Source organism: Vicugna pacos, chromosome 20 (genome assembly GCF_048564905.1).
Source record: "Vicugna pacos chromosome 20, VicPac4, whole genome shotgun sequence".
Classification (NCBI taxonomy): Eukaryota; Metazoa; Chordata; class Mammalia; order Artiodactyla; family Camelidae; genus Vicugna; species Vicugna pacos.
Window position 1 is genome coordinate 756,827 of NC_133006.1, and position 25,590 is coordinate 782,416.

General features: G+C 42.4%; 1 protein-coding gene across 8 annotated transcripts in view; it reads left to right on the top strand.

The window, feature by feature from the left end:
• The window catches only part of LOC140687543 (trafficking protein particle complex subunit 9-like), an 85,159-nt gene extending 59,877 nt beyond the window's left edge, over positions 1-25,282 (top strand). For 2 of the 8 annotated variants that reach the window (XM_072944668.1, XM_072944666.1), the window contains exons 2-3: positions 11,518-11,588; positions 24,756-25,282. In XM_072944668.1, coding sequence (XP_072800769.1) covers positions 11,541-11,588; positions 24,756-25,004 — 297 coding nt within the window. In that variant the 5' untranslated portion in view covers positions 11,518-11,540 and the 3' untranslated portion in view covers positions 25,005-25,282. Of the gene's footprint in view, positions 1-322; positions 384-913; positions 1,048-7,170; positions 7,351-7,666; positions 7,801-11,502; positions 11,589-24,755 lie in introns of those variants that run through there. The other 6 variants (XM_072944665.1, XR_012061922.1, XM_072944667.1 and 3 more) reach the window with 6 other exon arrangements.
• The last annotated feature ends 308 nt before the right edge of the window (positions 25,283-25,590 follow it).

Here is a 25,590-nt window from a genome sequence, read left to right on the forward strand (position 1 = left end):
TTCAGGCAGCTTACAGAAGAACAGATACCAAATAAACAGGTGAGAAAATGGGGCCAAGTTCACAAATTGAGGCTCGGAGTTGAGCCTGTGTGAGAGTTGCAGGCGTGAGACACACGCCTCTGCCTTGTGACTTATAAGATAGACAGCATCAATGTTCCTGAGGCTCCCAGCACACACAGGGAAGCAGGGTTTGTGGAAGATGCTCACTGGCTGTGAAATAAATAAGTGGCTTAGGAGAAGCCCAGCCTTTCCAAATACTAAGACTTAGGAGAATATTTTGAGTGTCTTCCAAAATCTGAGTATTGCATCTTTTCTTTTTCAGAGTTTTATGTATAGTTGGTTAACATTCTATAACTGGAAATTTCTCCAAAACTGCTGCCCACGTGAGTCCCATGACTCGGGAATGGGGTGGTTCTGCTCATTGACGGGTGTTGGCCAGAAACGGAAAATGACAGCCTCCAAGGAGCCTGGGATTAAGCAGTTATGTTTTGTCAGTGCTGTAGATTTCAGAAAATGCTTTTACCGTTTCTCTCCATCTGAGGAAGCAGCGTGCTCTCTTCCCAGCATCAGGAGTTCAGGGTCTCGGGATGGTGGGGGCTGACTGCACTGCCGTAAAGACAGCTGAGCTAGTCACTGCATGTGTGGTGCTTTCACGTAGTGCATTTCATGTTTTTTAAAAGGTTTCAACATGTAGTTAATTAACTGAGTTAATTAACATTTAATAAATATGAGGCTTTTTTGAAAAGACAGTTATAGGCAGAATATAAGTTGTGAACACTTTAAAAATGGCTTCATTAGTGAAATTTCAGTAAGGAAGATTCAGTTTATCTTATTTACGCCTCTCTTTAAAAGTAACAAAGAAACAAGACAGAAAAAGCAGAGGATTACTTCTGTTCTTCCTCTCGGCTTGCAGGTGCCCTCACCTCCAGTGGCATCCATCCAGACACCAGCACTGACACTGGCCGTGCTCAGAAATGCCTCAGCCCTGAAGACACAACTGACAAATGGAAGGGAGCCGCGTCCTGTTACAGCGGGTGCTCTCACTTTGTGGGTCCTTATGTAACTGCGTGGTGTTATTCAGGATCGCCCTTTCTACACTGTGTGACGGTGCTGCGGTGTCTCCTAGTTATTTGTTTCTGTAACTACTCATGTATTTTTTCCAATGTGTGGTACTAGACATCTAAAAATGCATTTTTCAGATGAAAAATAATGTGTATTTAATATAAAAGTCTGAAAAAAGAGTCAAAAGGGTCTATCCTGGTCCCAGTACTCAAAGATAATAATTAACACTTTAACATCTATTTTCTGTTCTTTTCATCAGTGTGTATCAGCTCTGTCATAAAAACCAGTGAGCACTGTGTGCCTGTTTACTGTGTGGAGACCTCCATTTTCCATTCGGCTTATTACACATTTTTCTACAATATTCTATCTCCCCTGACATGATTTTTAATGACCAGTATAGCATTCTGTTTTGTGGAGGCATCGTCCATTTTACTTTGTACTTAAGTAAACTTTTAAATTCCAAGTATACTTAATTGAAATTCTGAAAAGAGAACTGTGGTGGTACCGAAAGTCCCCTACATCCCTTCCCCTTTTTTCCTGAGAGTAAAAGCTGCTGACAATGTGGAGTATATATTTCATGACCTTTATGCCTTTGTCATATATATATACACACATACATACACGTATATGAGAAATCTATGTATATGTGTGTGTATATATGCTTTATTGAAAAATAAGGCCATACTATATGTTTTCTGTAGCTCGGTTTATTCACTAACGTATATATCATAGACCTCCTCCCACTCCAGACTCACCCGGTCCTTTCAGATAGAGTAAAGGGGTCTCCTGATGTGCAGGTTTGGTCTCTTGTGTAACGACACCTTTCGTGGGAGAGTACTGTGGACAAGGCCTTGGACCACGCTGAAACGCTGCAACTTTAGTGCCCACAGCTCTCCGTGATTTACCGCATCATTGTCTTGATGGTGAACACTTAAGTTTTCTCCATTTTCCACTGTCAGAAAGGGTGTTTGACTGGCATCCTTCTTGTACAAACATTCCTGTGATCTTGTATGAGTATTCCTTTAGCTAAGGTTTCTGGAAATTTAGTCCTTGGATGTGACAACTTCATACATCACAGGATGCTTTCAAGTGAATCTTGAAATTCCTTCTCCTGTGGGGCATGAAAAGATGTAGAATAACTTATGTAACCAATTCTCTATCGCTGGATATGATTTCACTTCAGCATTTCTTCCCACCATTGTAAACAGTGCTGTGCAAATGTTGTGATGAGTACATCTTTTTGAACTGATTTTTTCTAAATGTAACGATTCCTAAAAGTGGAGTTCAGCCTGTGTGCACACACGTTTTTCAGAGTTTACATATCCATTGACATGTCATCCTCCAAAAGATCGCTCACAGTTTGTTGTCTCAAAGATGGACACTAGCTATAATATCTTTTAAACATATTTGCCAATATGACGAGCAAAATGATTTTCATTATTTTAGTTTGCACTTGATGACCAGTGAGGTTTTGAGCATTTTTCACTCATTAGCCATCTGACTTTTAAAAAGTGAATGATCCCTTTTGTCCTTTGCAAACATTTAAGTGGGGGAGCTTCTTGCTGCTTTGTGACAGCTCAATGTGTATTATGAACATTAACCCCTTGTCTTCATCAACATGTATCAGAGAGCTTTTACTTGTCATTTCTTGCCTTTCATTTTGTTCAGTAGGTTCATTATTGTTGTGGCCCAAAATAATCTTAAGATAGTAAATGTCTTCTTTTTGGGTTTTATTCTTAGAAATGCTTTCTTATAATGGTATAAATTTCTTCTGTAGGTTTTTTTAATCTCTAAGATGGAGATGATAATGGTACTTGTTACAGTGAAGAGAAGCTGAATTGATATGAGCAAAGAGTTGTATTTGCTCTTATTAGTACTTTCTAATATTTACATCATTTTCTGTAATTTTTCTTGTGGTCATTTTGACGGGAATAGAATTTGTTTTTTCCAGGTATTCTCTGATTGTAACAAGACAATTATTAAATTCATACTTTGCTTTTTAATTTGAAATCCCACCTGTAAAAAATACTTATGTATACTAGAGTCTCTTTTTGAGCTCATGATTTATTTCTGTCAATCTTACTTTCTTACTCTAGCACTATATCTTACATATTGTAAAAATTTATTTAATATATTACAGTCTGAATTTTTTGATTCTTTTTTCGATCCCTAAATTTCTTGGCTTGTATTATGACTTTATTATTCCTGAAGAATTCTAATATAATTTTTCAAGTTAAAAAAAAAAGATAAGTGTTGTCATGGGATTTTTTAGTAATTTTGAATTATCTTTAGGAGAACGTACATCTTTAAAACTGCTTTCCTCCATACAAAAGGTTGATGTCTCTACTTTCACACTTTTACTTTACCCCTCAGTACAGTCCTGTACTTTCTCCATGTACAACATGGGCATTGTTTTTGAGTTTATTCCAGATTATTGTTGATGTTTTTGTTAATTTTTTAGGTGAGAAATTTTTGCTATTATATTTTTTAACTGTTAAAACTGACACCTAGGAAGGCAGATTCGGTTTGTAAATACTCACTTTGTAACTTCTCATTTAAAATTGAAAGTATTAAGTACTTGTTACAGAATCCTTTCTTTTCTGTTTTTAAAAATTTGTTTCCAAGATTCTCAAAATGGTCATAGCTAAGTAGTATAGGTGGGGAGACAGATGGAGAGAGGTAGTGTGGCTCATGTACAAACTGTGAGCACTTTCATGGCTGCCTTTATGCTGGAAAAGCTGATAAACAGTCCAGCTTAAACCAGGGTGGCTTTGTATGCACTTGAAATCCAGCTTTCCTGCCTGTATGGTGAAGCCTGGTAGGCGTGGCAGGTAGATGATCAAGGTCGAATGGAGGTTATTGGCTGCACAGAGCACTGTGTCTGAGAATTGGAGACCATCGCCATGGGAAATGCTTGGTGCCAGGAACAATGCAGAGGAGCTGGGGAACCTTGTGTTAAGGATTTTCCAGCCCTGGGAGTGGGAATATCAGACTCTGCATTCAGATCTGAGTTTGAATTCATCCTCTTTAGTTTACTTGTCCTCTGACTTTTGTCAAGCTATATACCGTCTTTCACTTCCTGTTTTCTTGTCTCTCAATTTAGGAGAATTACATCCTGCTGCTAGAGTGTTTGATCAGGTTAAATAATTTGTGTCTATAAGATGTCACATACAGTCACAAGCTCAGTGAGAAATGGGCTGTCGCCTGTTCTTCTGCAGCTCAGTGCTTGACAAGACATGGGGGAAAGCCAGTCCCTAATTTGTGTGTGATGCAAGTAGGAACAAAATTAATGTCTTGCCTTTCCCTAGCAGTATTCTTACAGCTTTGCTTCATTTACTTCTTTCCTCCTTTCCTTTCCCCTTTCCCATCCTCCACCAAAAGAGCCTCTCAGAAAAATAGATTCAAATTACTTTAAAGGTTGGCTCATCCTCATGAAATGATAGTATCATAAAAAAAACTGTGCAAATCCCAGAATATATTTTATATGATTTACACACACACATGTGCGTGCAAACACACACACACACAAAATCAGTCTACCTCCCACTTACAGAGGGAGAAGGTCCACTTTTTCTGAGTTTTCATTCACAGAGAGTGAGAACAATGTCTCTTACACAGAATTTCACCAGGCTTCGTGCATGGTGTTTTTAATTGAATTTCTGTTTGTGGCCATAGATATAGTCTCCTAATAGAAGAGAGAAAGTGGAGACATAGACATTCCGCTGAGATATTAGTGTCATCATATTTTAGTTGGAAAGGACTTAAGACAGCATAGAGTCGCAACATTTTATGGGTGAGAATCCATGATGTTGTAACTTAGACAAGAACCTGGGTCTTCTGCCATCTTGTCCACGCGGGTGAAGAGGCAACTGGGCAGGGGATAGTAGGGATCCTTCCTGCTTCACTTCCATGTTCTTGCTAGTTTTCATTTCAGCTGCCTTTAGTTTATGTTCATGAGGCCACTCATGGGAAGGTCACTCTGTCCTGATAGATTGAGTTTCTTATCAGCGAAAAGCTCTGGACCCACTCATATTTCCCAGAGTTTTCTGCTGACCTGCTGACACTTTATATAATTGAGACCTAAGAAACTACTGAATATAAAATCCTTATTGTTATCGTTTCCCCTCGAGTTCCATAGGAATGGGGTGCTGTCTCAGGCTGTCTAAAGCCAGATCTGAACAAAGATAGGGTGATGGGCTGTGCTGCTGGACCTACACAGTCGAAGGGGATTTCCACCTTAGCTTTATAATCAGGCAGATTAGTTCAAATCTTGCCTTTACCAATTATTATCTTTGTGTCTTGGGGGAGAAACTGTACTTTTTTGTGTCCAAATTTGTTTATCTGTAAATAAGTTCAGTATTTATTTTAAGGTTTCTGTTTTAGAATTGAATGAGCTAATTCATTCATTTATACCTAAAATAGCGATCGCATGGTTCTATGCTGGTGCCTTGGTAGTTGATTACTAAGGGAATCGGCAGTGAGGATGGGGGTGGGGGACCCCTGGATAATAGAGCTTATATTCCAGGATATGCTTGTAAAAGACTGGATGTGCAGTAGATTTTTAGTAAATATCTACTCCTTTCCTAATCTGCATTGATTGTTTATATATCTTTATACAAATATATTAACAATTTTTATTGCAATTTAAATATTTTTGTAGTATTTACATTATGTAGCTATAAAAATACATGAAATAAAATGATTTGACTTTTATTTTCTTTTCAATAAGCAAAACAAAATAAAATAGAAAAGAAAAAAGTCTTGAGGGAGTAGAAATAATTTTATTTCTGTGGAATCAATTCCGTATAATAGGTCTTTGTCATGTTGTTAAACAGCATATAAAATTGATAGGTTGTGACATACTGGAAATGAGGAAACAGTGGAGACATACTACCTCTAATGCAGTCATTTTGTTACCAAGTCCAAACTCGTTCTGCTTGCTGCATGACAGGCCAATAAATGGGGAGATGAGATGTTGGAGTAAGGAATAGTGACTTCATTTGAAAATCTGGCAGACCCAGAAAATGGCATATTGATATCCAGTAGAACTCTCTTCCCCAAAGCAGAATTCAGTCTCCTTTTATACTAAAAAGCGGCGGGGATGTGGTTGGTTGTTGCAAACTTCTCGCTGTACGAATTGTTTGTCCTTGGAATCCTTTGTTCCTGCAGCTGTCCATGGTGGGTCAAATTAAGGTGCCCCCGTAAAACCTCCAAATGAAAGAAAGGTTATTATCTATTTTGCAACTTGCCATCTGTACATAAGTGTAGAAGAGCTAATATCCTTAAAGATCAGAGCCCGGAGAATAGGCTGTCCTGGATATTTCAGGCTAAAGGCAACTTTTTTTTACAAAAGGTGCAGAGATAGCAAGTCGGAGCCTAGAAAACAAGGTACAGGTTTAAAGCCAAACGAACACATCTAACATGGAGTCAAATTTGTTCTTTTCTTTTACAATTTCTTTTTCTAACTCATAAATAATTTTAGTAAGAAACATGAGAAATTTTTTTTATTTTTGCTTCTTAATAACGGATTACAACTACACTTTAGTGAGCAGGGATGCTGTGCGTGCCTTGGGGTCACAGCAAACTCTTGTTGGGGGTGGTCGACCCTGTAACATACCGGATGTCCCGTGAGTGTTGGTGAGGGTCCCCCTAACCAGGGGCTCTCTTCGGGAACCACCATATGGGCATTGACCTCTGGAGACCTCTTTTTCAGCTGCAGGAAATTTTTTCAGATTTTGTGATGGAAAAATCTCTCCAGCTGCAGATAATCAGGGAATAAAGGAAGAGGAAAAGGGCTTGAAGTAGAGTAGAAGAGAAGGACAGAATATCAGGGAATGTGGGGGCTTCGCAGCGGGGCCTCGGGAGAGAGAGGAGCAGAGGTGTGGAGGGTCCCGGCTACGGAACTAGCTCCTGCACCTTTCCCCGCACCCAAGCCACACAGCTTTTAATTGGGCCCAGGACTCCCTCCTGTCTGGATGTCACCCTGGGCAGAACTTTGAGAATCGAAGCTAAGGGGTGGTCAACACTCACCTAGGGGGTCACTGAGGACTTTGCTCAAGTCCACATTGACTTTTCCAGTCATGTGCCTTCACCTGTTCTTTATCTCAGGATCTGAGAAGCAGGAGCAAGGAACTCATGGAGAGATCCAGGAAGATATCTGACTGTGTTAAGAGACGACAGTCACAGTGACACGTGGAGCGAAGACACTTGCAGTAAAGTAAAATAACTTCACAACTATTGCATCAGAGCTGCAAGTGTGAGAGAACCTAAGCCTGTCTCAGAGTGCAGGGGACAAGAGAAAAGGAATGGTAAAATTACCACTGACATTTGAAATTTTGTTAAAAAGAATGCTACTCTTAATTGTATCACTTGAATGTATGCAGGTGTTTTTCTATGAGCATTCATAGGTTCACAAAACCCCACCAGCCACTCTTGCTCCCATCTGGTGTGGGCTTTCTCAAGCACAGTGCCCTTCCTGCTTGGGTGGGCCACGCTGCTGGTCCTCGCCTGGGGCCGGACTGCTACAGGACACTGAGTCCCCGAGGCACGACCTGGGATACATGACAGGAACATCTCTGCTCTTGGCTGAGGGCCTCCGTTTCCCCCTGCAGTGTAAGAATGCCGGTGACTCAGTTAGAAGCATGCATCCAAGCCATCCTTCCGTGTCATCACCATCTTGAAGCGGTGCCTGAATATTCTGAATTTCTGCAGAATGTTGTTTGCAATCACCTTGAACAAGTGAGTGTGTGTCCTCTTTCAAGTGGAGGAATTACTGCCATTTTCCTGGAACTTACTCACCACTAGTCCATCTGAATTTTCTGTGCTAGGATTCAGTATAGCCTGCTAATAACTCTGCAGTCAGATCTTGAACCCCTGATGAAGAGGATTATTTATTTTCTTTCCTTATATGATAGTATTTTACTTTCAAAATTCTGAGTTTTCTGTTCTTGGAGGAATTTTTTTGGGGTTTGGAGAAACAACTTTGCTCTTACCATCTTTGTGACCTGTTGCTATATGCATCTCACCTGTCTTCTGTCACTTGTGAGGCGGTTCCATTTGTGACCCTGTCCGGGTTATTCATGTTATAAAACATAAAATCTGTAAAAGTACAGAACCCTTTTACTCCGAAGACATTCCACAAATACTCCTTTAATCTGGGTGTGGTTTTAACAAGACACAAACATTAGAACATATACTTGCAGGTTGCCAGTGCAAAATCCCCAAATGAATAGTCTAGCTCAACATCTAAAATCTTTCTTATCTACCTTGGATATGTATGGATAAGTGAAGCAGTTTGCTAAGAACCCAAGACCAGGTTTAGGATACAGGCTGATGTAGCTCAGCGGGTCCTCCCAAGCTGATGCTCTGCCAGAGAGTGGGGTTGAGGGGAGAGGGCGTGCCCTGCCCTCCATGAGCTGACAGTTTCATGGCAAACACCTTCACAAGGTGAAGAAATTGGGGTTTCTTCTATGAACAGTGGGTCTGAAAAGAGCCCAAAAAGCATGGGAGTGACACAATCCCATTTGTCTCAAGTAGGGGAGAGTGGCTGTGGGGCCACTTGGGAGACTCGTGAGTCCAGGTGGGCTGTGTTGGTGGCTTCCACTTGAGCGGTAGGATAGTGGGTAAAAGCGAACAGATTGAAGGCATGTTTAGATGGTAAAAAGAAAGATTTAAAGCTGTCTGTGAAGGTAGGATGGAGTAAGGCCCAGGTTTCTGGGTGGATTAATGAGTTAAATGATGGTCCTGCTGTGCTCTGAGGAGGGAAAGCTGCAGAGGGATTTCTGGGGGAAAACTGATGAGTTCAGCTGTGGGTAAAGTGAAAGGTTGTTAGATGTGTGGTCTGGGATCTCAGGTGAGAGCCAGTAGTGAGTAGGGAGAGGGGAGAGAGACTTTCAAATAATTTTATCTTGTGAACATACATATAAGGATGAGTAATGACACACTTAACCCCTCTATATTCTGTATTTAAAACCCAGTAACATTTTGTTATATTGGTTGCAGGGGTTCTTAATTTTTTAATACAAATAAAATAAATAGAAACAAAATAGTGGAGTTAATGAATATCTTAGAGTTGATGTGTGTCCTTGTATGTATTTTGATTTCTCATCTTTATAAACATAATCTACAAAAAGTTAACTTGCTTAGAATAAGAGTTAAACACAGGGACATGACACACTCTGTTGGGGGTTGAAGGTGATATCTTTGGCAAATTATATAGCCTCTTTTTGCCTTTGTTGCATCTTCTGTGAATGCCCCCATGCCCCTCATCACAGCTGATTTCCTAGACTAGAAGTTGGGAGGGAGGCTGCTGAAGGGAGTAAGAGGTGGCAACTGCTAGGAACAAAGAAGACAAAGACAAAAACAGATTAAAGCCGAGAAACTGAGTCCTAATACCCTCAAAGGAAAAATAATCCCGCAGTGTTTTGAGCCACTTATCGTAAGGGAAACAAAATCACGTGGATCCAAATCTCTTGAGCATATGTATATTGTGGGTGGGAGGGTATCATCAGAAAAGGGTTGAGAAGAGGCTTTTTGGTTTCCCTTAACGTTTTCAGTAAGAATGGGGTGCAGAAGCAAAAACCACCCGCTACACAGTAGAAGGTGTTGTTTTGTGCGAAACTGACCAAAGTTTGGAAATCAGTCATCAGTGGTGCTGGGAAATGAAGAGGCTTCTGGATTGGGTGGGGCACTTGCTGTGACTTCCAGGTGACCTGCTGGCTGGGGTCTGTGAGGCGGGCAGTAGGTTTGCAGTGTGACCTGGACATAATCCCTGGCTCTGAGGCTGCTGGTCTGACTAGCAGACCTGGGCAGTTGCAGTCCTATTGGGGCATCTCGCGATGTGGCCTGGGACACCTGCCATGCTGAGGGCGAGAGGAGGGATCCCCTAAGGGGGTGTCCCTGTGAAGAGTAGAAACGTCCTCCTGCAGGGGAGGAAGAGCCTCTGAGCAGCGGGCCGGATGCACAGGCAAGAGCAGCCTGAGCACGGAGATTTCGGGGACCTGGAAGTCATAAAGTGGCCCGAACAGCCTTGTTCCTGAGAAACTGGAGGGAAAAGATGCTGCAAATGCAGGCTAATTTCAGACCCTGTGGTGGGTCATGAGTGATAGGAAAGAACTGGTCAGGCAGGCACGAAAGAACCCTGTGGTTGTCCCAGTTGGGGCGTCACACCAGAGGGAGGAGCAGAGTTATAGACTTTGTCACTTTTTATCTGTGTGACTTTGAACAATAACACCCCACCTCTCTCTATATATATCTTCATCTGTAAAGTGACAGAGTGACAACTCGTGTCATCAGAAGGCTTAGATTAGCTCTGATCCTCATTGTCCAGTCCTGTCAGTGCTGCCCTGCAAGGTTCTGCAGTGGGTGCTCTTACCCTGAGATGGGAGGGCGTAGAAGGGCATTGTAGCACCCGAGGGAAGGAAGGGGTTGCTTTAAAAGCAGACATGTAGCCTCCTGCAGCTGCAGACCTACAGGCAGTTTGGTTTATGGTCGTGGAGAGGACTTTGGAGGTCTTAGCATCGTCTTAAGACTTGTTTTCCCTTGGGGACCTGATTTGCCTTTGCAGATTAATGTTGAAGATTTGGGCTTCTGGCAAAGCTGTTTTCAGAGATGGGTATATATGTAACATATAGTATAAAATGAAAGGTTTTATTTAATATTTGGGACTTTGTAGCTGTAGGGAACAGCTCTGTTGGCCTGGTTTCCACGGAGGACACTAGCAGTCGTCAGAGCGTGCGGGAGGGCAGGCAGCCTGCAGTGCTGCTGCGGGGGTTCTCCCCAGCAGGACGCTCTGCTGAGTTGACTCTTCTCTGAGTTTGGTTGGCAGAGGAGCAGACAGCAAAGTAATGAGTTCTGGTGGGATTGTATAATGACAGGAAGAAAGAGGGAGCCGTAGTTCTTAGGGACTACTACACTCTTTTGGTTCCTGATCCAGTGTGTCCCATTACACAATTGATGAGTTGTGTCTATTCTGGGACTTGATTGAAATAAACGTGCAGCCTGAATATTAAGAGTTATGTTTTATTTGTCAGAAGGACTCGAGCCAGGATGACCGCCTCTAAGAACACTCTGAGGGACTGCTCGCAAGAGTAGGGGAGAAGCTAGGATTATATAGGAGCTTTACAACAAAGACCAGGTAGTCAGGACAATAAAACATTGCTTGTTATCTAAAGAAAGCCAGGTATCTCAAGTTCATGAATTTAATGCTTTTCAATATATGGGAGGAAGCCAACATTTGGGCTGACTGAATATATACTTTAGACAAGCACCTAGCTATCTAGGGCCAGTAATCTTCCTTTCTTATTCTGAGTCTGCTCAGAGGGCACCATTGTGAATGGCTGCAGGCCTGTCTTCACTGGGGGGTGGCGGCAGCCGCTGATGACTTGTTTTCAGCATTCTTTGTTTAGTGACATGTTTGCAATATTTTCATTCAATTTGTAGTGTTTTCATTCACAGAAAATTATGGTATTACCCTGATTATGGATAATCTGGAAGCTTGGAATGGAACCGAGATGGAATTACTGCAGGTAACTTCTACTTTAATAAGCCATGTGTAAACATGAACACGGAGGAAGCATACAAAAGGATTCGGTGGTGAATGGGAAGGGTTTCTGCACGTTACAGAAGAAGGCAAGGCAGAATTCTTCTTCTTTGTGGGCAGGTATGTGAGTCCAACTTTCCTTTCTGAAGTGCTTTCTGAGAACTGTTTATGGTAATGAACCATCATTGACAAACGGTGACACACATTGCATTTAAGAGCTGGCTGGCTTCAACTTGGGTATTGGACAGGTGGAATTCATAGGCAGTGGTCAGGTGGATGGGACAGAGATGGAGCCCAGGCCTGGGCCCATATTCAGGTTGAAATCGCCATTTACTCACCATAGCGCCTTGGACTTGAATGTAACCTCTCTTAAACTGATGGTGAGTCTGTGAAATGGGCATGATAATATTCGTTACTTCCTGGGCTTGTTGTAAGTTCTGAAGATTATTATAGCACACATGAAGCACTTAACACACTGACACTTAGCAGTGTACACTTTGTTCGACCACCACGCTTGGTGTGTGTCAGAGCCTTAAAGGCAGCATGTGTCTGTTTAGGATGCACTGGTAGCCCCTTGGCTACTTTGTGAATTTGGTGATTTCCTTTAATACTTGTAACTCTGTGTGCCATGGGCAGTTATTTTTATGGACAGATGAGGAATCTCAGGGTAAAAAAGACTGTGTAATTTGCCCAAAGTCAGACCATAATTTTGTGTGCAGGGGCCTCGGTTCAGCATGGGCTCCTGGGCCTTCTGCTCTCTCCGTTCAGCACCAGAGCCAGATGTGGGCTCGGTTGTTTCCCAGCCCAGAATATCCGGCAGGCCACAAGACACACCTGGTCCTGTGCTGCTTGAGCAAAATCTCCGGAGGAGAGGCAGTTACAAAAGGGATAAACATAAAAACAGACGACAGCAAATTGTGATCAGCTCTGAGAAGGAAAGGAACACGTCTGGCCGTGCAGAGCTGGGAGCTTTCCCGTCGGGGCTGCTCTGGGGGCGCTCATCTCAGCTAAACAAGCTGTGCTGCTGCACCAAGGCAGGAAGGCAGGGCGCGTGTGGCCAGGTAGACAGGGCCTCGTTGATCGTACTCATTCCCTATTAAGTGGCAGGTGTCACAGGCACTTAACTAATAAACAGACGTTGGCCAGAATCATCACGCATTTTGCTTGGTAGTTTTATTGGCGCCAACTTTGAGAGGAGGTCATTGAAGCTGGGGAGTTTGCTGCATGCCCGTGATTACCATGGAAATACCCCCACTGGTCTTTCAACCTAGACTGGTGTGGCTGTCATGTCCCAGCCCTGTGAATGGCATCGTGCAGCTTCTCCCAAGTGGCCCAAATGACTGACATTGATATGCTTAATTCGTAGGAAATGGTATGTGGCAATAAGAGAAAAAGGTAGTAAGAAATTGGAAAACTAGAAAATAACCAATTCTTCCCCTGCTGGGGGACCGTACCCTGTGTCTCTCACCCCACTCACTGCCTGTCACCTCCTCCCTGCCGACTCCGTGTTCAGAAGCCACTCTGAGCCTTTGAAGAACATTTTGCCTCATGACACTGTTGACTAGGACCTGCGACCTCTCTGTCCCTGGTTAACTCTCTCTTCAAAGCCATTTAAATTTCTTGCAGGCTCCTCCACTCAAATGTAAGAATAGCCCCTTTAAACTTCTTGATGCAGCTCCTTAATGAAGATCTTGGGAAGGAAACCTAGCCAAAACCTGGGAGGTATTCACAGAGTGAATGTAACCTGAGCATTTTTTGACGTTCAGAATCAGAGCGGTGGGAGACACAGGAAGGCCTTTTTAAGTTAGCAAGTGGAAAGAGAAAGGACTCAGGATGTTTGAGACTGAAACATCTCGGTCCCAGCCAGCAAGGCACCTGCGTTCAGGATGGTGTGTGGGGAGTGCAGAGTTCTCAAAAAGAAAGAAGTGGTGGGATGGCAGGGAGGACATTTAGGTACTTAACTGGGGAAGGAAAAAGTTGGCTGAACAATTCATGGTTCAACAAGAGGATTGTGACATGATGTGCTTGTATTTTGGAGAGAAGGGTTTTGTGGAGCCAGGCCTAAGGAGAAATCTCTCTGACTGGGGAGTCAGCACAACAAAAAAACACACAGAACCAGGCAGACCCCATGGCCCCTGATGGGGGAGAGGCTGCCCACCAATTGGAGACCTGGAGGCTGCTTCTGTCCCTTAGCTGGGGCCTCAGACCTCACTTCACATCCCAGTCCTGTTGATACAAGAAAAAATATGTGGGGCATGAGAAGGGCTGTGTCCCAGGCTTCCGTTGAGCCCCTGGGATGTGCCCCACCAGATTTTGTTCCTTGGCTTCATGCAGTAAAGAATTCAAGAACAAGCCAGTGTTGAGTAAAGGTAGATTTATTCAGAGAGATACATTGACAGGCATGAGAAACGTCACGAAGTATGGGGGTTTGATGCTCAGATTAAAAGTAGGCACACACTCCACAGAAATAGTGTGGGCCTTCTCCGAAGAGGTAGAGAGAGGGGTTCCTGGGATGTGGCTCTGTGTTGCTCCTTTTCTTGGGCTTCGTGGTTTCATATGCTAATAAGTAGAAGGACCAGCCTTAGGGCAAGGGGCTGGGATTCCAGGGAGTTGGCCATTTTCCACCCTTTGACCTTTTGTGGCTAGCCTTGTGACGGCCATGGTGCCTGGGGCCGTGTTATTCACCATGTTACTATTACAATGGGTGTATAATGAAGCTCAGGATCTACTAGAAGTTAAATCTCTTTATCCTGAGCCTCAAGACCTATTGGGGGTTGAATTCTCCACCATTTTGATGTTAATTGCTGTGGTCTTTCTTGAATGGCTTGCTCTGCCCCCTTCCATCCTGTCTCACTGTGATGACACAGAGAGAGCAAAGGCCGGGCCCTGCGTGTGTTCCTGCATTTAACAGCGGGAGATGTGGGGTGGGCTGAGGATGACTCTGAGTGGTGAGAAATATGTTTCAGATTTTCCCACATGAGACATGGGGACCTGCCAGCAGCCATTGCAGATTTATCTCACGGGCATTATCGCTTGTGTTGTTACGGAAACAACAGGCCAGCCAAGAAATAAGCAGCACTCAGAGGGTGGGAGTACTGAGATTTATTATGCCAGCGGGCTCAGAGGGGCTTCTGTTCCCAAGCCCTGAGCACATCCAAGACGTGCACATGAGGTTTTATAGGGTTAATTACAAGTATGGGGCTTTTAGCCAATAAGGCTCGAACAACAAAAAGCAAGGAATCAGTACACTGAAGCTTATCAATTTGGAACAGATCACGTTACTGACAATTGTTGACCTTGGATTTACGAGTTAGCTTGTTAGCCCAGTAAACTGACACTGAACTTCAGATTTACGAGTTAGCCCAGCAAAACTTAGATCAGTAAACCGACACTTATCACACTTAGATTTGTGACTTAGCTTGTTAGCCCAGCTGGGGTTTTTGTTCACAGTGTCACTCATCTTTTCTATTTTCCTTTTATTTTTAAAGTATTTAATCCAAATTTAATATCAGGATTTTTTTGGAAAGAAATTTCTCTTTTTCTTTTCTTTGGGGCTCTTTTGGGGGGTAGGTAATTAGGTATATTTATCTGTTAGTGGAGGCCCTGGGGCTTGAACCCAGGACCCTGTTCACACTAAGCACACGCTCTACCACCTGCCCCATCATCTTTTTCTTTTTGCTTTAGCTGCCAAGAATCTTACAGCTGAATTTCTAGTCGGCCTTTAAAACTTGCCCTGACTTCATGGAATCCATTTTTATGAGTTTACCTCCCCCTGGTTTCATTTAAGTATTGAATCTCCATTTTCTCTTCACTCTCAGTTTTGCCTTTTTGTTGTTATGGTTGTTAAGCTGTGTTTAAAAAATTGTTTAATTTCTCTTTTAGCAGGAGGCTGAAGTAAATAAATATGTAAACAAACATCACACTTAAATGCTTTTATATATTCTAAGCTGTTTAGTAGTTAATTAAAAACCAAATTGAATATTAAAGGGATAACATTTTTAAATTATTTTTTAATTTTTTATAAAGACATAGCTGATTTAAAATATATGTTTCAGGTGTACAATTGATGCTCCATTTATAGTTACTGTAAAACATTGTCTGTATTCCCTGTGTTGTAAGATACATCCCTCTAGAGTGTTTACATTACATGTTGCAGTTTGTATAAGAAAGTTGGGTAACGCAGAGTCTGGAACGTGGCTGTGTATGACTCAGGTTCACGCTCACCCTGCCTGTCAGAGCTCAGGCCTTCACTCCTTTCTGCAGGGGAGCGAGTGGAGGCAGCTCTCATCAGCGCTGGCACCACACTCTGAGTGGCAGTGACAGCAGTGACTGTGTGTGGACGTGAAAATTGTTGTTCCAAGAGTTTTACATGCTTTTCTGCATTTAATAATTAAAGCCCTCCTGTGAGGAAGGGTTTTAAGTTTTTAATGAATAATACATTTTATTTTGATATTGATAGACTTCAAAACTCCGGAAAATTTACAGGAGTAGTACAATAAATGCTTAGATACAGTTCACCTTAAAGGGCACTATTTGCCCTTTTGTGACGGGCTTATTTTAGCATAAATTTTCAAAGTTCATTCATATTGTAGCCTGAATCAGTACATTATTCTTTTTGTTTGATAATATCCTTTTCCTTTTTTTTCGTTTTTGGTCTATTTAAAAATATTTTCATTGAAGTCTAGTCAGTTTATAGTGTTGCATCAGTTTCTTGTGTACAGCACAAAACTTCAGTTAAATAGGAACATACCTGCATTCATTTTCATATTCTTTTTAAACATAAGTTACTATAAGTTATTAAATATATTCTCCTGTGCTATACAGTATATACTTGCTGTTTATTGTATACATACTCAGCATCTGCAAATCTTGAACTCCCAATTTATTCATTCCACACCCTCTCCCCTCTGGTAACCATAGTTTGGTTTCTATGTCTCTGTGTCTGTTTCTGTTCTGTAGATAAGTTTATCTTTTTGTTCCTTTGTTTTTGTTTGTTTTTTTGTTTTAGATTCCACATGTGAGCGATCTCATATGGTATTTTTCTTTCTCTTTCTGGCTTATTTCACTTAGAATGTCATTCTCCTGGTCCATTCATATTGCTGCAAATGGCATTATTTTATTATTATTTTATTGCTGAATAGTAGTCTATTGGACATATATACTACAACCTCTTTATCCAGTCGTCTGTCAGTGGACATTTAGGTTGTTTCCATGTCTTGATATTGTAAATAATGCTGCTGTGAACATTGGGGTGAAACTGTCTTTTTGAATTACGTTTCCTTTCGGATATATGCCCTGGAGTGGGATTGCTGTGTCATCTGGGCCCGCAAGGTTTTGTCTTTTGAGGAACCTCTATACAGTTTTCCACAATGGCTCCACCAAACTGCATTCCCACCACAGTGTAGGAGTGTTCCCAATTCTCCACAGCCTCTCCAGCATTTAGTGTCTATGAACTTCTGAATGATGGCTATTCTGACTGGTGAAAGGTGATACTTGTTTGCAGTTTTGATTTGCATTTCTCTGATAATGATGTTGAGCATTTTTTCATGTGCCTATTGGCCATTTGTATGTCTTCATTGGAGAAATGTTTCTTTAGGTCTTCTGCCCATTTTTGGATTGAATTGTTTGTTTTTCTTTTTTATCAAGTGTAAAAGCTGTTTACATATTCTGGGAATTAAGCCCTTGTCACTTTCATTTAATGCAACTATTTTCTCCCACTCCATAGGTTGTCTTTTTGCTTTAATTTTTGTTTTCTTTTCTGTGCAAAAGCTTGTAAGTTTAATTAGAACCCACTTGTATATTTTTGCTTGTATTTCTATTGCTTGAGTAGACTGCTCTTGGAAAATATTGTTGAGATATATGTCAGATGTTTTGCCTATGTCTTCTTCTAAGAGGTTTATAGTGTCTTGTCTACAATTTTTAGTCTTTAAGCCATTTTGAATTCATTTTTTTGTATGTTGTGAGGGAGTAGTCTAACTTCATTGATTTACATGCAGCTGTGCAGTTTTCCCTGCACCATTTGCTGAAGAGGCTGTCTTTGCTCAATTGTATGTTCTCACCTCCTTTGTCAAAGATTCAATTACCAAAAGTTTGTGGGACTATTCTTGGTAATTTTGTTTATCCATTCATTGATGGATGGATATTTTTAGTGACTTTTAGCTACTCTGAATGATACTGCTATGAATATTGATGTGCAAGTTTTTGTGAGAATACATTTCCATTCTGTTGGCTGTACAGTTGGCCCACCATATCTGTAGTTTCCACTTCATGGATCCAGATGGCTGATTGCAAAGGGACTTGATCATCCTTGGATTATGGTATACAGGGTGGGGGTTCCTGAAACCAACCCCCCGAGGACACTGAAGGATGACTCTACATGTAGGAGTGGAATTGCTCAGCCACATAACTCTAACCTTTTGAGGAAACATCGGGCTCTTCCAAAGAAGCTGCACCATTGCCCCTTTCCAACGGCTGCATATTGAGGGTATCCATTTCTCTGCCTCCTGATTGACACTTGTTATTGTCCATGTTTTGATTATAACCATCCTAGTGAGTTTAAAATGAGATCTCATTTTGATTTTGATTTCGCTAGTGATGCTGACCATCTTTTCAGATGCTTATTGGCCAATTGTGTATCTATTTAAATCCTTGGCAAATTAAAAAATTGGGTCGATTTTCTTTGTATTGTTCAGTTGTAAGCATTTGTTTTATATCCTGGATACTAGTCTCTTATTAGATATATGCTTTGCAAGATTTTTCTCCTATTCTGCAGATTGTCATTTCACTTTAATTTTTTTAAACATTAAAACAATTTCTTTATAGGGGAGGTAATTAGATTTATTCATTTTGTTTTTCTTCCTTAGCACGCACTCTATCATTTGAGCTACCCCTTTCCCCTTTCATTTCACACTCTTGATGTTGTCCTTTGTAACAAATGATTTTAATTTGATGAAGTCCATTTTATCTATTTTGTTTTATCACTTGTGCTCTTGGTATTGTATCTAGGAAGCCATAGCCTATCCTATGACCACAAAGATTCATACTATGTCTTCTTTTAGAAAGTTCATATATTTAGTTTTTACGTTTCTGTCTGTGATCCATTTTGAATTAATATTTGTTATATAAAATACGGGGTCCAGATTCCAGATTCATTCTTTTGCCTTCAGATACCCAGGTGTCTCTGCTCCATTTGTTGGATAGACTATACTTTCAATGGAGTGTTGTTGGCACATTTCTGGAAAACTGACTGTAAATGTAAGTTTCCCCCCAGGATTTTTTATTGTGTCTCATAGATTTCTGCATCCAAACTTATGACAGAAGCATAATGACTTGAGTGCTATAGATTTGCTGTAACCTTTGAGTGAGTCCTCCAAATTTGCTCTTCTTTTTCAAGATTGTTTTGGCTGACCTGGGTCCCTTGCTTTCAATATGAATTTTGGGATCAGTTTTTCAATTTTTGCAAAGAAGTCAGCTGGAATTTTGATAGGGATTCCATTAAATATGTAGATTACTTTGGGAAGTCTTAACATTTTTAACAATATTTTCTACCATTGCATGATCATGGGATGCCTTCCATATATGAAGATATTTTAAAATTTTTTTGGTGATACTTCAAAATATTCAATGTACAAATCTTGTAAACTTTTGTTAAATGTATCTCTCATTTTATTTTTTATGCAGTTGTAAATGGAACGGCTTAGCTTCATAAGGGTGGGACTATATATATCAATTTATTTATTTCTAGGATTCCTACATAGCAAATACACTAGGTTTATATTTGCTACATTGATCTATCCACAATTCTTCCCACCCCCGTGTCATAAGAAACCAAGACCCAGCTTAAGCCATCTGAACACCTATGTGGAAGTGAGAAATGAGACCTTTGGGTGGGGTTTGTGTAGATGATACTGAGATCTTATTCAGGATGGCTTCATCTTAATTTCTTTTAAACAATCCTTTCAGAGTACATAGTCGGATACATTAGGAAAATGCTGTTTTGATGTGCGGAGGAGCTAAGACTATAATTTTCAAGTAATTTCTAGTGAGAGTGTTGTACTTGAAACATAATTTGCATCAATCTTTGAAGATTTATGTTTCAGGAGCTTTGAGTAAATAATACCTGTCTTTATTCAATAACTACAACTAAATGCTCAAGCAACATGTAAGAGTTTGAGCAAACTGCTCCCGCCCCGTAGTGCTGGTTGGTTGCAGCTGTAACTGGAGTCAGCGCTTACCTCGCCCAGTACACTTGTGCTGATCTGCTCAAAACAGTTCGTCCAACAGTTTGTCGGTAGTCTTTTAGACAAAGCCATAAAGCATTGATTTAAGGTTGCTGGAATGTAATCTATTCTTATTAATATTAAGTAAGCACATATTGAGTACTTACTGTATGTTGGGAATTGTCCCTCAGCCTCACATGAATATTACTTCTAATAAAACCTCTCATATTTCCCTGTTATTTGCACTTTACAGATAAGGAGACTGAGGATTAGGTCTTCTCTCTTTTGGGGGGAGCTCATTATCAATGATGGGAAGTTGTAAGGAAAAAGATATTGATTCATCCAGAGAAAATATTTTTCTGAGATTCAGTATTGAAGAAGGTAACCACTGAAGAGGGTGATCATTGTTTGAGTGAGACGAGCCCCGGGTTGTACGGAGTCAGCATCCCTGTCCTGGACGCTGCACGTGTAGAGCTGCGTGGTGGGTGAGGCGGCGCGGCCGCGCAGGGAAAGCGGATGCCGGGCCGTTGGGCTGTGCTCAGGCCCGGTGGGGCTTTCTCCTAAGAGCAGTGGACCGTCATTGACAGATTTTAAGTAGGCTAGTGCGATGCTCTCGTAGATCACTTTTGTCTTGTAGAATGCTTAGAAACATTTAGAAGGCTCGGCAGGAGGTGATGTGATGAGTCAGAGTAGGGTGGCTGCGAGGTGTAGCAGTGTTCAATTTTCAAGTGATTTTCAGTCCCAGGTTTGTGGCTCAGTAGCCGTGTCACTTTGGATGACACACCCAAGGAAGTGAAACAATTTATCTAATCAATAGAAGCAGTGATGTACCGAACTCCCAGGACTGCTGTGTAGATCCAGTGAGATAACATGTGCACAGTGTGCAGCATGGTCCCCAGCACAGAGTCAGTGCTGAGGGAGTGCCAGTGAGTACCTGGTAGGACAGGTGTGGGTGGTGGATCTCGTTGACTGAGGAAATTTGCCCCTGAAGGAGGGGTCTTGTCACATCTGTGAGTGATTGGCCTGAGCTGGGAGAGGCAGGGAGACCTTGCCCCCGACCAAGGGCCCTGGGCAGGATGGCTATGGGAGGAACACCGTGAAGTTAGCTCTTTGCAGGTGGAGTTGGAGGTGCCCTTGAGACATCTAAGTGCAGTGTCACAATCACAGAAGTGGTCTGGTCCCGGGCTGTGCATTTTCCTGCTGAGATATTGATCTCTGAACGCGAAGACATACTTTACAGGACAAGTGAATAGTAGTATCATCTCTCATCAAAGCTCACATCTCTTTATTCATCACTCACTTTGCTAATTGGGTACTTACAGAACACACTTCACTGTCCTCCCCTGGGCTCAGGCTCCACAGAAAAGAGCTGGTGAGTCTCCCTCTTTTCCAGAAGAAGACACACTTAGCTGGTAGACTTCTATACCTCGCCAGACTTAGAATTTTAGGTTGTTGATTTAATTCTATTTTCTGTTGGTCATCTCCTGACAGGAGAGACGTTTTACCTCATGGTCAGGTTTCAATTAGCTGTTACTGAGAATTGCTGGTCTGATCCATAGTGTATTTATTCTATTAACTTTGTAGAGTACTTATCATTTTTCTGTCTTTGCTCTTTAATTTTGTTTGCCCCTTCAATTTTCTATCTTATTTGGGACCTTATTTTATTTTTTAATTAAAAAATGTCTATTAGCAGTTAACAAAACAAAAGCAAAGAAAAAATGCACATGATAGCTAAATTTAGAAAATATCTTGTGTGTTTTCTGTCTCAGCAATGGAGGGTTCTAGAAACTCGTGAAAAGCTTCATTACATAAGTTCCTTTAAATTCTGATTAAGAAATAAAACCTTCCTTCCTCATCTTTCAAGCTGCACAGCTAATTGTCAAGAAAGTGAGGGGAAATTCTCAGAAGCCAAGACAAACCAGAAAGCAGGGATTCTGGGAGATACGTGAGCCTTAGAAGCCCTGGGGTGCCGGTTGGCTCCTGAACTGAGTTTCAGTTGCCCTGGCAGGAGGGCAGGAGGTGAGCCTGTGGCCTCTCACACTGGGAGTTGGATGGCTGTTCTTATATAAGGCCAAGCACATCCTGAGAATCCTGCTTTATAAAAGGTTGAATTAGAAAGAAAAGAATAAAAGCATTCCTCAAGGCAAGGAAGTAAGGAAAGTAAAATTTTTTGGAAGCGGGAAAAATAACATATCCAAAGTAAGGATTTAGTTTAAAGCTGTTCTGGCATGAGAGTGACCACAAACCCATGGCAGAAAATCACAGCTCCTCCCGGAAAGAGAAGGTGTGTTTTGAATGAATCAGTGGACAGCCATTCTGAAAAAGGCCTCCAGAGTCTTCTGGATCAAGATACTGGACTCAAACACCTCCCTTCCATGGTCTCATTTAAATAACCAGAAAGGTTTTAAAGGAAAGAAGCCATAATCATAGTTCTATTTATTGACATTACTTTATGCTAGGAATTCAAAGGTGACTATGGAGTTGTCTCCTCTTTTATGGACCTTACTTTCTATTTGACATAGTTGGGGAACTTGGTGGAGGGTGGTGTTAGTATGTTGCAATTAACCAGGAGAGGAGTTTAAGAAAGCAGTGAAGGGTTGGTGACATTTTTCGCTGAGGACAGTCCTGTTCAGTTGGCTTGTAATTACAGGCTCGTTGAGTTGTCACTGGAGGGAATTAATCTTAAGGAATTTGGACTTAGCTCAGGCCTCTTCAGAATGGACAAGTGAACCTGGAGAAAGACAGTCAAATCTGTGCAGACATTGAAGTTCACTTCAACATGTGGTATCCATGAGCCAAAGATAGGACTAGTAGGCAGCACTTCTTGAGGACAGAGGAGTGGTTTTTAAGGTTCTTCAAGAATGAATCCCAAGGTACCGGGATGGCCAGTTGTCAAACTGTGACTTTGCTCTTTGGACGGTGTATCCACCAAGGGTATTGGCCGTTTATAAGTTTCCATTTCTCCTTAATACATGTCAGGTTATGAGGACGTGGGCATAAACGTTTCACACCTTGTCAAGGTGACTTTGGGTACCTGCCTAGAATCATGGGCACAGTTGCGGCTGCGTCATACATCTTGCCGCACATCCCGCTCCCCGGCTCCGTGATCACGGCAGAGTGGTTCCTTATTGAGCTGTCCATCTCCTCTGTGACATCGTAACCAAACAAAAGATTGGAGAGTATTAGCTTGGCTTTTTTCTTTTCTAACATTCCCTTCAAATTATGATGACTGATAGTGGACCCAGTTACGTTTGCAGATGATTTACAAGTAGGGCTGTCAGTACAAAGCTTGTAATCCCCGCTGTGTGATCTAGAGAAGAAAGTTACACTCTTTCCAAATTGTTTTGATGCACTTATGTGGGAAAATGATGTATGTTTGAATATGTATTTCCTCTCTTACTCATCATGGCTAGAGATGAATATTTGTAGACATGGAATGAGTACTCTGTATTTGAACTGTATGGTCCCCTAAATTCTCCCCAGCTTTTTAAAGTCATCACTGGAGTGCTACCTCCAGAGTGCCGCAAAGCATCCAACACTGCCTGCTCTTCGGACACTGTAAGTTTCCAAGTTGGAGAAGGCTGCTGGCTGGTGAGGCAATCTCTCGCACATCTCTGGTTGGGTGATGTGAGCTGAGAACACAAGAATTGGCAGACAGTAACTAACCACGATCACGTCCATTTCTGGAACACTCATGGAGGATTTTACACCTATGCTAGTGGAATACGTTATTTCATTTAGTTTTCCCAAAAATCATAATTAGATTTTATCACCTGTATTAAAAAGGAAACTGTCAAAGCAAGTGACGTGCAGACTTTGGACTGGAACACGGGTCTTTCTGATCCCTGTCTCTGTTCCCTCCCCGGCCTATCCTTGCAAATGACCAGGAGACTCTTCCTCTGTCTTGAGTTTCCCTCTGATGTTACCGCTCTCTTTGTTTCTAAGAGAGGAAAACAAGTCTAAACTTACTTTCCAGTTGGAAATGGAATGGAGAGTTAACGTTGGAAGCCGGGAGAATCTGTCCTGTGATGAAGTGGTCTCCGAGCCACTTCCACTGGGATGTCACATCACTGTCTGGGCCCCTTGCTCAGCCTGTGCACAGGTGACAGCGCAGTTGTGCCGAGCAGTCCTCCCGGACAGGGCAGTGGGTTGGAAATGAGTTTGGGGATTTGGTTTCATTACACAAGTTCCTGAGGGCCTTGACCTGGCACTTCGAGTGGGAGCATTCCCTGTCCCACAGACTGTGCTCTGGGCCCGTGCAGACCTGACGTGGCCTCAGCCTGAGTCTCAGGGCCCGTGGTGATGAGGAGCATTTTAGCCCAGGGTCTGCCGGAGGCTCTGAGACTACTGGGCTGTGGGACTTTGTCCAGGATGATAATAATTCCTCCCCGAGTTTCAGATTTCCTTGCCTGTGAGCCGGGGTAGTAGTTGTTTCTGAGATGATTGTAATGATTCAGTAATGGGCGCAGCGTGTGCTGACAGGTAGCTGGGTGCTTTAGGAGCAGAAGTCGCAATCACTCTGTCAGCCTCTCCCTGTGCGCTCTGTGCTTTGAGAAGTTGTGTGTTTGGTGAAAGTCCCGCCCAGACCCTAGGGTCTAGATGAACTGTTGTTCCTTTACTTTCCCTTCCTTTTCCTCTTTCCCTTCTCTGTGTCCCATGTTTAGGTAGCAGATTCCTCTATTTCAGGGAATACGGGCTTTTCTAGTAAAGGGACAGGTGGAATGCGGAGAGGTGGGGCCCAGAGGGGGTCTGGAGTGTCTGCACAGTGCTGCTTCCCTGCGTTTCTGCATCCGGTCCCATCAGTGCACTAAGTCAGCCTTCCTCTTCCTTCCTGTGTCATCGGGTCTCTGTTTTAAGGGAAAACCATTTTTATGGGTCTTTTTTCACTTACGTGTTTCATTCAGATGCTTGTTGCTTTTCTCCCTGTGCTTCAGCGTTCCGAGGAGAAAATTCAGCCGTGCAGCATCCTCTCCGAGCTCTACGAGTTGATCGGCTTCCACTGCAAGTCCACCTTCTTCAAGCGGGTGGCCCCCGTGCGGCACGCGGCCCCCGGCATCCCGGAGCCTGGCGGGAAGGCCTGCTCCCGACTCCTCCTGCAGACGCTTCCTGGCTACAGTCTGTCACTGGACTTGCAGGACTTCAGCAAATGTGTTGGAACTAAAACATTGCTTCAGCCCCATTAACCATGCCTGGTTTGGGCCCTGCTGTCCTGCCTCATCAGGGTGAATCTTGATTCATTTAGAACAGGGCTCAGCAGACTTTTCCTTTCAAGGGCTTGGGGGTAAATATTTCAGGGTCTGAAAACCTCCTGATCTCTGGTGCAGCTGCTCAGCTCTACTGTTTAGATGCCAGAACAGCCAGATAGTCCACACACCCATAGAGCTTTATTAACAGCGGTGGCTGGGGCTGGATTGGGTGTATGAACTGCAGTTTGCCCCCACAGCCTCCTCAATATTGACACCTGCACCAGAGTGTACATTTGTGACAATGGGTGAACCTACACTGACATGTCATCATCACCCATAGCCCATAGTTGACACTAGGATTTACACATTGTGTTGTGCACTCTGTGGGTTTGGACAGATGTACAATGACATGTATCCACCATCACAGCATCATACAGAGTCGTGTGTCTTAGTGACCTTAAAATGCTCCGTGCTGCACCTCATTCATTGCTCTTTCCCCTCTAGCCTCTGGCAGCCACTGATCTTTCAGTCTCTGTGTTTTTCCCTTTCCCAGAACACCATACAGTTGGAATCAGACAGTTGC